This window comes from Ascidiella aspersa, chromosome 5, assembly GCF_963924565.1.
Source record: "Ascidiella aspersa chromosome 5, kaAscAspe10.2, whole genome shotgun sequence".
Classification (NCBI taxonomy): domain Eukaryota; kingdom Metazoa; phylum Chordata; class Ascidiacea; order Phlebobranchia; family Ascidiidae; genus Ascidiella; species Ascidiella aspersa.
In genome coordinates, this window is record NC_139451.1 from 7,053,111 (window position 1) to 7,064,996 (window position 11,886).

Sequence of the window (11,886 nt, forward strand, 5' to 3'; positions counted from 1 at the left end):
ATATAATAATTTACAACTTGAGTTAATTCACTGTTTTACGCTAAAGCAAATATGTTAGTCTGATAATCTGGGGAAAATATCTTTGGGACTAGGGATGTCCGATAATATCGAGTTGGGGCCGATGCTTCCGATACTAGGCTGGTATCGGTGCCGATCCAATACTTAGTAACTCAACTTAATATTAATGTAAGTTTAAACCTAATAACCTGGAAAAAATGCTGCTATACGTTTTAACTTTATATATTTTTCTTGTTTTAGTAATGACGTCATTTCTTATCGGATTGTTTCGAGGTATTTTGTTTCAATCCTGGAATAAAATGAAGTATCGGACTTATCCAGTTGCGACTAACATCTACGACGTCACTATACAGTGTATATTCACTCATTGCTATTGCTATTGTAACGCTACTTACTGATCTTATGTAATAAAAGAAACATTGGACTAGAGTCTGCAGTTAACGTTTTCTCCGTTTCCCAGTCAAAAATTAATCTTGGGCCCTTACTTCATTTATGATTGATTATCTACTAGAAACATATGGCCCAAGTACCACATTATTAAGTTATTCCTGCTTATATATCGGGCGTATATGTTTCAAATGTTACATGGGCCCATATATGCGCCACACATAAAACTTCTTACTTGATTCCTGTGTGATCAAGTGTGGTTCTTGTAATATTCTAACACTACTTATCTCACAAACTTCTACACTTTGCCACAAAAATCACTTTAGCACAGTTGGTTTTATTGATACACAATAAACACTCAATGTTGGTCAGTAGCGCGAAGTTGTCGGCCACCATCCCAATTCCTAACACCGTTGAATACTCTTTTAATTGCAAGGGAAATCTCTTCATATTTAGTACTCTCATGTGGGCAGTGAACTGCAACAATTCTAAACAACGCAAGAGTAAAACGTAATAATTTTTTTTTTCACTTTAGTCTGTAATACTTAAAAAACTTATTGCATAAAAAAATACTAGTGCAACGTAACAATTTTTAAATTATTTTTAGTCACTTTATTATAAGCTAACTTTTATAGAGGTGAATTGTTAAATTGAGTTTGACATAAGGTGTATAAACAGACGACCATTTATTGGAACTACAAGAAAAATCAATTGGTTATATGGTATCATATGTTGCTAGTATACATGTGGGTGTGTGTACAGTTAAGCTACTCTTATTTAACTATCCGACTACTACTATAATTGTACGTGGAAGTTATCGTAGGACAATTAACTTAGCAACCACCTATTAGCGGGCAACAGTATGATAGGTAGTTTAACAATTATTTTAAAACAACTAGCCAATTTAACTATTTGTTCTTTTAAAGGTGTAACACTTTAAAACTAACTTTGCCAGGAATACCAAAGTGATTAGTAGTGTATTAATAAACCTTGCTAACCATTAAAAAGCAAAGCTTTGTCACAATACACAATCAGTCAAGAAATTTTTGTAAAAATTGAATTAAAATATTCCGCCAGTAGAGCATTATTTGTCTAAGTAGAATGAATAATTTTATAGACATTGCTTACCATGAAACATTAAATAGAGTTGGTGCTGTTTAAATGAGACTTTCACAGCCTTTCTCCCATTTCCGAGCCCAGACCAGGAAAATTTTTCTGCTAGATCCTTTGTCATAAAAGTTCTCAAACATCGCACTTCTACCTTTCTTGCAAGAGCTTTAAGGTCCTATGAAAAGAAACAACATTTACACTTAAAAAGGAAACACACAATAGGACCTACAAATTAACAAAATCCTTAGTATTAAAATCATCAAATATTATGGGTTTAGTATTTTTATTGAAGACAGAACAACATCTAAAATTGTCTAAATAAGACCTAAACCAATTCATCGGAATAAGGCCTAAATGCACACAATAATGCCTAACACTGTAGGGAGAGGGTATAGGACGATTGGGGGACACTTGTCTAGCATTGGCCGCTTTGGTTTCCAACATAGCCCTAGTTTGAACGGGGCGTTTTGGCTCTGTTTGGGATTAGGGACAGTTAATGGGTGGGGATGAAGATTGTGTTTGGGTTGAAATTGAGTATTATTATTATTATTATTCTGATTTAGACACTACTAAAACTTATTAGGTATTGGACCTATTTTGGTCTTTTACTAAATTGTGTTTTATCCGAGATTAATGTTGTTTAAAATCTTATGGCCGGAGTCCCTTACAGAGCCACTAATATACAAGACTTACAAAATTATTCTTTAACCATTGTCATTTCGGCGAAATAATTTTTGGTATTTTTTTTTTAATTTTTCAACCCGTTTACCACCAAATTGTTTATTGCCAATCTAAGAACGAAAAAAACATATTCAAGAAAATTTAATAGCGAGTTTTATAAACGCTTATCAGTAAACCTTAACACCGACATTTTTATAAGTATTCGACATAGGAAGATTCACTCATATTTTATTGCAGTTTGCATTGCCAATAAACAAAAAAACTAAAATAAAAAGTATACTGCTTGCAAAGAGCTATATCTCACTTTCTCAACATTTATTGATACATCAGTTTAACCAATAACCATAAATTTTATTTTTTTCATTAGACAAGAAAGGTTGACATATACCTTGGGGCTTTTAAAGACGTAACAATAGCAACAAAGGAAACGAACAACGAGGCAATAGTTTAAAGGTACAGTATTGAACATTCACACAAAGAAAGGTTCTTAAACAAATGTTGTAAATAAACTAAATCAATTTTCCTGAAAATTTATTATGTGAATTTGAACATTTACAGTTTAATTATCATGCGATAATCGAAACTTGACAGGCTATGACTTTTTTCCTTTCCCACGATTTTCCTAAAAATTACAGTTAAACTACCCAATACAACACTTAATAACATAACGTTAGTTAATAACTTATGCCATTCAGATTTTTGCAGAAAAAGTAACTTTTTCGAAGACCTCTCAACGAAAAAAATGCTATATTCTTCGTGCAAAACCTCAGAGAGGAAGCATTGTTTTAGAAGATAAGGCAATTCACAATCATTTCAAGAAAGTGCCCTTTGGAATGAAACTGATCAAATCCCGGGGATTCAGACTGTGGTTTGCCTCATTGGCCGACTTTCAACGAAATGAAGTACAATTTATCGTAAAAAACGCATTTTAGCGAAGTGCGATTAGCAAAGTTTAGCAGCGCCCAATAAAAATTTATCCTCACCCACGAATTTGGTGAAAATTAGAGTATGGCAAGCAAATACATTCTAAATCACATTAAGCTTGGTCACTAATTTGACCCATTCACCATTTTCCAACGAAATGACTGTTACGAAGTACAATTTATCGCAATAAACGCATTTTAGCGAAGTGCGATTAGCGGGGATTCAGACTGTGGTTTGCCTCATTGGCCGTCTTTCAACGAAATGAAGAACAATTTATTGCAATAAACGCATTTTAGCGAAGTGCGTGTCTATGTTTAGCGCCTAATAAAAAATTATCCTCACCCAAGAATTTGATGAAAATTGCTGTATGGCAAGCCAGTACATTCTAAATCACATTAAGCTTGGTCACTAATTTGAACCATTAACCGTTTTCCAACGAAATATTTTAATGAATATTGCAACTTGCAAGTGAATCAACAATGCCGGGCAAACTTGGTATTAAGCCTGAACTCCACGTCAAGGAGTTGCCCTTTGTTCAGGTTTTTCCTTTTAACCAGAGTAAAAACCACATGTTCATAGGCATTATCGGAACATGGGAAAAAATAACTGGTAGTATTTAGGAATATAAGTTCAAATCTCTATTGGTTTACCGTTTAGTATGTTGACTAACATTTGCAGTTTCGTTAACAAGTATTTACAAAAAAGTCCAAGTTAAGTCGTTTTCAACAAAAAGTCGAAGTGCAAGTCATCGGTAAAATCAGGTCTAGTTCACATAAAGCCATAGTAGTCAATTCCAAGTCAAGACATTGAAATTAAAGTTTATTGGTCAACTTTTAAAGTTTTTCATTTCAAGTAAAAAAAACAGTCAAATAGCAAAGTTTTTCATCTACAAAGTGAAGTAAACTTACAAAAAAAGTTTAATACTTGAAATATTTAAAATTATTAATCAAATTCAACCTAATTGTCGATATGACTTAGGGTCGAATTCATGAACTCGGATCAAACCCGAGATTTACAATCCTGAGCTGGGTTTATTCCACAAACTCGGATCAACTGATCCTGGATCAGTTTCGTGATTCGTGATGCATTTTCGCTACAGCGATGATGCTTTATAACTTAAATTTCACGGTCGGGTGGTTTCAAAAGTAGTTGCCGAGGTTATATTGACAGCTAAAAGTCGTCTGCACACGGCAATACAAAGATAAAGTAATTTAGTAGCTTTTAAAATGAATAAAAACAAATAATTTTGGCAAAAATTGTTTAATCGGCCTAATTAAGCATAGAAAACAAAAAGACAGACGCGGTCTCTAGCGTTCGTAAAAACGCGGTTGAGCATGGTTTCGGATTGAATTGTCAAAATGATATAATTGCATAACAACACGGCAAAAGCGAGATGCCAAGCATTTGTGGCAGCTGTGGAAGAACCTGAAGGCAAGTGGGGCCTCAATAATCCAACAAGCAGAAATGTTTCTGGGAAATATTTATTGGAGCTGTGTAATAAAACAACAAAACAACCGTAAATAATATATTTTTAATTCACAACAAAAAGTAATTATTGGTTGACAAAATAAATGACAGAAGACAACAACATAAATGGAAAAAAGAACAGCACGAGTGGTAAAGACAATAACACGAATAAAAAGACAAAGAAATGAAATGAAAATATTACTGATTCGCAAATCTTTATCTGAATACCGGTACTAGTTATAGCATTTTTGTCTTTTCTACTCTTGCTGTTAAAAAAAAAACGTTTTCTGAAAATGAGTTTTGCGCAATCTGCTGGCGATAGCGATCTCCAGCAATGTGCCCGGCTGCCCGCCCTCTCCTTCAACAACGACTGTCATTTCTTCCTTAATGGATGGTGGACCTGGTGGTGATTTCTCTTGCATTTCATCTTTAGGCTTAGCCAGATTGTAAAGAAAGATCGTCGCAATTATAACTGGTAATGAGTTGGCTAGTTATGGACGCAAAATAATTCGAAGGCAACGAAACCTTTCTTTTCAGCATATACTGTACTTTTACAATGACTCAGAACAGCGTTCATCGCAACCGCCGAGGAGAAAGTTATGGTATCCGGCTTTATAATATTATATTTTAATTAAAAAAATATTAGCGAAATCGTAATCATGCCCCACAGGATGCAAAGTGGATGATGTATAGCGTGGTATTTATTAAAAATGACTTTTCTAAATGGCTGAACCACCTACTTTCTCGGATCAAAATCATGGATCAAAATGCATCTCGGATCAAAAAACTGAAATATTGATCCCGGATCAAGGTAAACTGGGGCGGCATTATGAACACATCGCTAAGTTAAGCGAGCTCGTTAAGTCGACTTTTGGTATTACGAACCCACTTCTCGTTAACCAAATCTCGCTAAACTCCTCGCTAACTAACGAGCGGCTCAGACCACTCTCGGTAACGCCTAATTTCTGTTCTGAAAACGTGACATCTGTGAACGAAATTGAAAATGGCTGCATTTATTGCTTTGAGGCGTTTAGAAAGACGTAAAAGATTACGACGAGACCCAATGGGATGACAGATTTAGAATTGATATCTGAATACCGCATGCCGAAGGCAGTCATAAAGGACTTATGCCATCTCCTAGACGAAGTCTTACTGTGGAACAACAAGTTTTAATATCACTAAAACTACTCGCATCTGGCAGCTTTCAAAATTCAACTAAAGATAATATTAATGTTTCACAACCCACTGTTAGTGTTGTACTGAGCCGATTTAAGGACAGTTTAATTTCAAAACATCATATTTTTATAAACATGCCAGAAGGGGAATGAATCATCAAGGTTAACAAAACAGCAATTTTATGCTATGGCTCACTTTCCTGGTGTTTTAGGGGCAATTGATGGAACACATATTCCCATAATTGCTCCTAGTGATGATGAGCACCTTTATGTCAATAGAAAGGGATTTCATTCAATTAATGTCCAGGCATGTATAATTTGCAACCAAAAAACTAAAGTGTTATGGTGATTAACTGTTATTTACCCTTACTACTCTCCACAGGCTGTGATGCAAACATGGTATTTTTGGATGTGGTATGCAAGTGGCCTGGCTCATGTCATGATTCATTTATTCTCCGGCAATCAAATTTGTATGAACACGCTTTGAAAGTGGAAAATATCAAAATGACATTCTTTTGGGTGACAGTGGTTATCCTTTAAAACCTTGGTTAATGACCCCAATTGGTCACCCGAGAACCTCATCAGAGCAAAAGTACAACAGGGCACACAAACATACTCGGTCAATTGTGGAAAAGTATGTTGTTATAATTAATTTAGCCAATAACGTAATAAGCAATCATTTTCATTAAAACTTTGTTGTGCAGGGCTTTTGGTGTTTTAAAACAAAGGTGGACAATCATTGACCATACAGGAGGAAGACTGTTATACACCCCTCAAAGTTAGTAAAATCACCATGTGCTGTTTTATTCTTCATAATATATGTCGCTTGCAAAATGTACCTCTTCTTCAATCTCTTACAATTAATGCTGACATCGAACCACTGTTGGATAGTACTACAGGAACAGAAACTGACTTGCAAGGCACCACAGTTAGAGACTCAATTATATCTACATTTCACTAAAGTCGTTTTATCTTCATTAAAATAAAACAATCTGAAATATTATTTTGTGTTTTTTGTTGAAAAAAATAATGAAAGAACAGTGGTGTATCACGTGAACAGTGAATGAAATAGGAAATAGAAAATAATACTAAAAATGTGTGCATAAGAATAAAGTAATCCTGATACAGAGTAAACAAAAAAGGGTACAATAAACAAAACGAATACATACAATCAGTCAGTCTTCAACTGTAAAAGGTTGACTAGAACTTATTTTAACATCATCACGTTTAATTTTATGGTGTAATTTCTCACGCTTCAAAGAGTTTGCTATTACCATTTGGTCTAACTGCTGTTGTTGTATCACAGCAATGTTGGTGACCTGGAATAAAATTTCTTTTTGTACAACAACTATTTCGTTTTCTTGACTCATTCGACGACGTTTGGATTTTTGTTGCGGTGTTGTTGCATCACAAGATGATGCCGGACTTATTGGTTGTTGAACAATGTGAAATAATAAACTTTCATTTTCTTGATTACTTCTAGGTCGCTTTACTTTAAGTTGTGAAGATGAACTTTCTGTGCAAAACGATGAGGAACTTTGTGGTTCAAAAATATCAAACAAACTATTATCTAAGTTGGATTCAGAAATTATGACTGGTTATTCTAGTTTTTGATCCGGACTTCTTTCATGCACTTCTAAAATATAGCAATACATATTAGTCATGCAATGTAAAGTAAAATTGCTTTCACAAAAAAAAATCACTTAACTCTGCCCACTTTCAAGTGATGATGCACCCTTTATACTCCATAAACAGCTTGTTGGCCAATCAATTCAACAATTTTATAATGCATAGCTTTGTTGACACCCTGCTTTTTAAATCCCACCACTTGTGCTCTACTTGTTCAACAGTACGGTTTATGCCAGATATGTTGCATGAATTAACCTATATAGTCAATAAAGATTAAAAATAAATAAAAAAATTAAATAAACTGAATCACATTTTCGTAATACCAAATGCGTTTGCGAGATTCTCGCTCGCTAAAACGAGCTCGGTAACTTAGCGAGCGAGGAACTGTTCATAATGCCGCCCCTGATCCATGATCCGAGTTTATGAATTCCACCCTTAATCAATCTTTTTGCAAAAACTTTTAGCCACTTATATAAATTAGTTGCTGGTCAATAGTGGACATCAAACTGAAAACTAGTAACACAAGATTCACATCAAGAAGTTCAACAAGTTGCGTTTAATTGTTATGACACTAACAATTTGTCAATGAATCTAAAAAAACAACAAGAGTGTTTAGTGGTTAGTCTTTAGGGTAAAGGACAACTCAATTATTTGTATGTATTTGTTCCATTCAAAATAGGTAACGTTATAATATATATATATATATATATGTTTTATAATATGCCTTGTTCCACTGAAAAGCCTTCACTAGTATGTGTTTGATTGATACCCTAACCTTTTAGAAGCATCTACATAAGTAATGTTTCTAGAAAGCATTTCAAAAAATATAACTGACTCATGACTTATGACCTTCCAAAAATATCCATTAACATCCAAATTATTGAGTGCCTTAACACATTCACAATAAGATTTTTCTTCATTTTTTTCTATCTTAAATTCTATTCCGGCAAATGTTTCATTAATCAATTCTCCATCTGGATATTTTGTTGCCCGAAATTTATGATTTAAAAGTTTGCTTTGAATAAATTTCCACAGAACTGTTCTTTGGTCAGGATTCAAATAGCTATTGTCCAATGTTAAAGTTAAATTAAAATAAGCAACGGCGGCCTTCTATGAAAAGCAAGTGTCAACAACATTCTGGAATTGTTACTGCAGTTGACTGTGGTTTTAAAATAATATCTTTAATACGGTTACAAACATCAACAAAATTTTTTTCCAAATCTAAAATTATTTTCCTCTGAAAACAATCCAAAGCATTTCTTTCCAAAGAATATTCAATACACCTAGACAGAGTGACTTTTTCCGTTTTATAATTTATTAGGTCCGGATGAATGCGTCGCCTTCACTTAACAACTGTTTGTTTTATAACACAAGATTCATCAGATGAAGAATTGCATTTATCATGGGTTTTAAGAGATCCAGGGCTAGGGACCCTCTCCAAACAGTCATTGTCTTGAGTTGCAATATTTTTTTCTTTATTTACACTTTTCTTATAAAATAAATACTGTTTTTTAAAACAGTATCCATGATCTGGGGCCAACTACTTAAAATAACATTTTCATCATTATATTCGACTACCATATTACCATCGAAAGTATAAGTAATGACCAACATTTACCGTACTTCCCAAGTGAACAATTATAGACGCCAATTTGAAACCAACATATTCCCCGTTAAATTTAAATGTAAGACATTTATCAGGTATCACTTTTCTCAAACATTTATTGTAGCCATTACCTGTATTTCTACAGAGGTTAATACAAATCACATCTGGACTTTTTAATAACAAAACTTGAATATCCAAGTATTTGTTTCTATCACAACAGATCAAATTATTAACATTTTCACATTCAACATAACTGCTAAGCTTTGCGTTTTCGACAATACCTTCATACATAGGCAGCATATACAATGACAAGTCAGATGATGTTGAAGTTACCCTGTGTTGACAATCTTTACAATTTGCATTTATTTGTAACTTGAACAAACTAGTTAAACCACACATTTCTAAAATAGAAGACAAATTAAACAAAAACATAAACTCACTAACATCATAGTGTATATGAGGTGTTATCTGTAAATCAATACAAATCACTTCATACAAACTTTTCAATTTTACTACATCCAAAATTTTATCCGCTAAAAGACAAATAAATGAGGCAAATTTTTCACTGGTTGTAATGTTACCAAGGTTTTTATTATGTGTCTTTGAAACAATACTTTTAACAGCCTGTAAAAATGAATTAAGCCAGCAATTATTAGCAAAGTTGGGGAGACCAATTCCAATTGCATCCTTATTACGAGAATCAATATAATCATATATTCTTTTATCACACCTTACAGAATCTTGTACGAGCGCAATAACATCCACCTTCGAAATATTTTTGAATCAAAATTAGTTTTACTTTTGTCCATGAAATCACAGCAAATAGAGTCAACCACAAAACAAACACAAACACCACAACTACTAAAATCGGTTTGGACTACACCATTTCCAATGTTAAATAAAATATTACCTTCAAAAAATTGTTGAATAACAGGTGTCAAATGTGCTTTTATATTTGACTCTAAAGACTTCAAATTAAAATTACCAGAATCATACAACGTCAGTGTACATTTATTCTTATTAAACCACAATACTCTGAAATGTTTCTGGACTAATACTGGGAAAAATACATGATTGCGAATTTCTGTATGTTTTTTTAAAATTGGCTTGAACAGCGTTTTTAAATTTTTGTATGTTTTTCCAATTAAAATTTGTCCAACTATAATGATATCTAAACAACCAAAGTCTTCAGAATTCAATGAAGAATTACACATATTAACAGTTCTTAATACATAACAATCCACCACTTTATCTGTTAACCAACCAAACGTAGTCTTATGACATCCAGTTGCCAAAAGGGCGCGATATGTTTTACCAATTGGATTTGTGCAAAGGGTACACAAGTCAAACCATGACATTGATTGCATGTTGCTAGTTACCAGAGCTTTATCGCAAATGCATTTTTTTAGGTTGCATTGGCGCCAAATGAAATTTCAAAGTGGTTCAAATAAATTCTGAATTTTATCTTGTTCAGGTAAAAATGTAAAACTTTTCATGGCAGGAGTTAGTATTAGGTTTTGCTTGGAGCAGTCAACATCAAAAGTCTCTGGATTTTTGTAATGAAGCTTTCTAGAGCATTTAGCCGATGAATAGTAACCTTTATGATTTGATTTACCTTTTTTAAATTTAGATTGGACAACAGGAGTAGAATTAGAAGATTCATCAAGCAATTTAACCAACTGTTTGCTTTTTAGATTTTTCAAATCAAATAATGCAGAATCAGCAAACATTTTTTCTTGGATTTTAATAGCAGCATGATAGTTAACAACAAAATCATCAATTCTAGCCATTCTTTTTTTACTTAAATAATTTTGCTTCATATCCCCAAAGTGACTTTCGATAACACCTTGGGTTGAGTTATTTTGCAAAATTGTTTGAAACTTTGATTGCTTTAAAATTTTACATTTTGCTTTGTAAGTCATATACCAATTAGTTTGATCCTGGTTGGATTTGCCTTTAACAATATGACGTGACAGATCTCCAAGCAAAAGTTTTGAGGTTGAACAAATTCGACAAAGGATAATTTTAATTACTTTTTGACAAACAATTGGATCATAATATATATTATTAGGGGACTCCGTTTTTTCAATTGAATTAAAAAGATATTGATCCGAATTAAGACATATTTCAAGTTGTCTGTTGAACCAATAAAAAAATGGCGAGCTTTTGAATAACTACCCGTTTTTGACCCAACCGACTTCACAGCATTTGAAGTATTGGGGGGCTTTGAAGCCCCTGGTTTAGCCCCATCTGAACCCCCCTTTGGCCCAACAGACTTCACAGAAGGTGAAGTATTGGGATGCTTTAAAGCCCCTGGTTTAGCCCCAACTGAACCCCCCTTTGGCCCAACCGACTTTCTGTGAAGTATTGGGCGGCTTTGAAGCCCCTGGTTTAGCACTATCTGAACCCCCCTTTGGCCCAACAGACTTCACAGAAGGTGAAGTATTGGGGGGCTTTAAAGCACCTGGTTTAGCCCCAACTGAACCCCCCTTTGGCCCAACAGACTTCACAGAAGGTGAAGTATTGGGATGCTTTAAAGCCCCTGTTTTAGCCCCAACTGAACCCCCCTTTGGCCCAACAGACTTCACAGAAGGTGAAGTATTGGGAGGCTTTGAAGCCCCTGGTTTAGCCCCAACTGAACCCCCCTTTGGCCCAACAGACTTCACAGAAGGTGAAGTATTGGGCGGCTTTGAAGCCCCTGGTTTAGCCCCATCTGAACCCGCCTTTGGCCCAACAGACTTCACAGAAGGTGAAGTATTGGGAGGCTTTGAAGCCCCTGATTTATCCCCAACTGAACCCCCCTTTGGCCCAACCGACTTCACAGAAGGTGAAGTATTGGGAGGCTTTAAAGCCCCTGGTTTAGCCCCAACTGAACACCCCCCTTTGGCC

The 11,886-nt window shown here is 34.4% G+C and overlaps 2 protein-coding genes across 2 annotated transcripts; both read right to left on the reverse strand.

Annotated features, from left to right (window-relative positions):
* Positions 1-763: 763 nt before the first annotated feature.
* LOC146141663 (uncharacterized) lies at positions 764-2,386 on the reverse strand. The gene is made up of 3 exons (XM_083390449.1): positions 2,381-2,386; positions 1,534-1,690; positions 764-882 (listed from the first exon to the last, which is right to left on the reverse strand). The coding sequence occupies exons 1-3, from the start codon at positions 2,384-2,386 to the stop codon at positions 764-766; spliced, it is 282 nt and encodes a 93-aa protein (XP_083246575.1).
* A 4,387-nt stretch (positions 2,387-6,773) lies between these two features.
* On the reverse strand, positions 6,774-8,840 carry LOC146141664 (uncharacterized). The gene is made up of 4 exons (XM_083390450.1): positions 8,835-8,840; positions 7,574-7,646; positions 7,316-7,332; positions 6,774-7,207 (listed from the first exon to the last, which is right to left on the reverse strand). The coding sequence occupies exons 1-4, from the start codon at positions 8,838-8,840 to the stop codon at positions 6,938-6,940; spliced, it is 366 nt and encodes a 121-aa protein (XP_083246576.1). The 3' UTR covers positions 6,774-6,937.
* Positions 8,841-11,886: the final 3,046 nt, after the last annotated feature.

Coding starts and splice junctions, on each gene's coding strand:
- LOC146141663 (XM_083390449.1), bottom strand. Junction 883..1,533: donor ACTCTATTTAATGTTTCATG/GTAAGCAATGTC, acceptor GAATTGTTGCAG/TTCACTGCCCACATGAGAGT.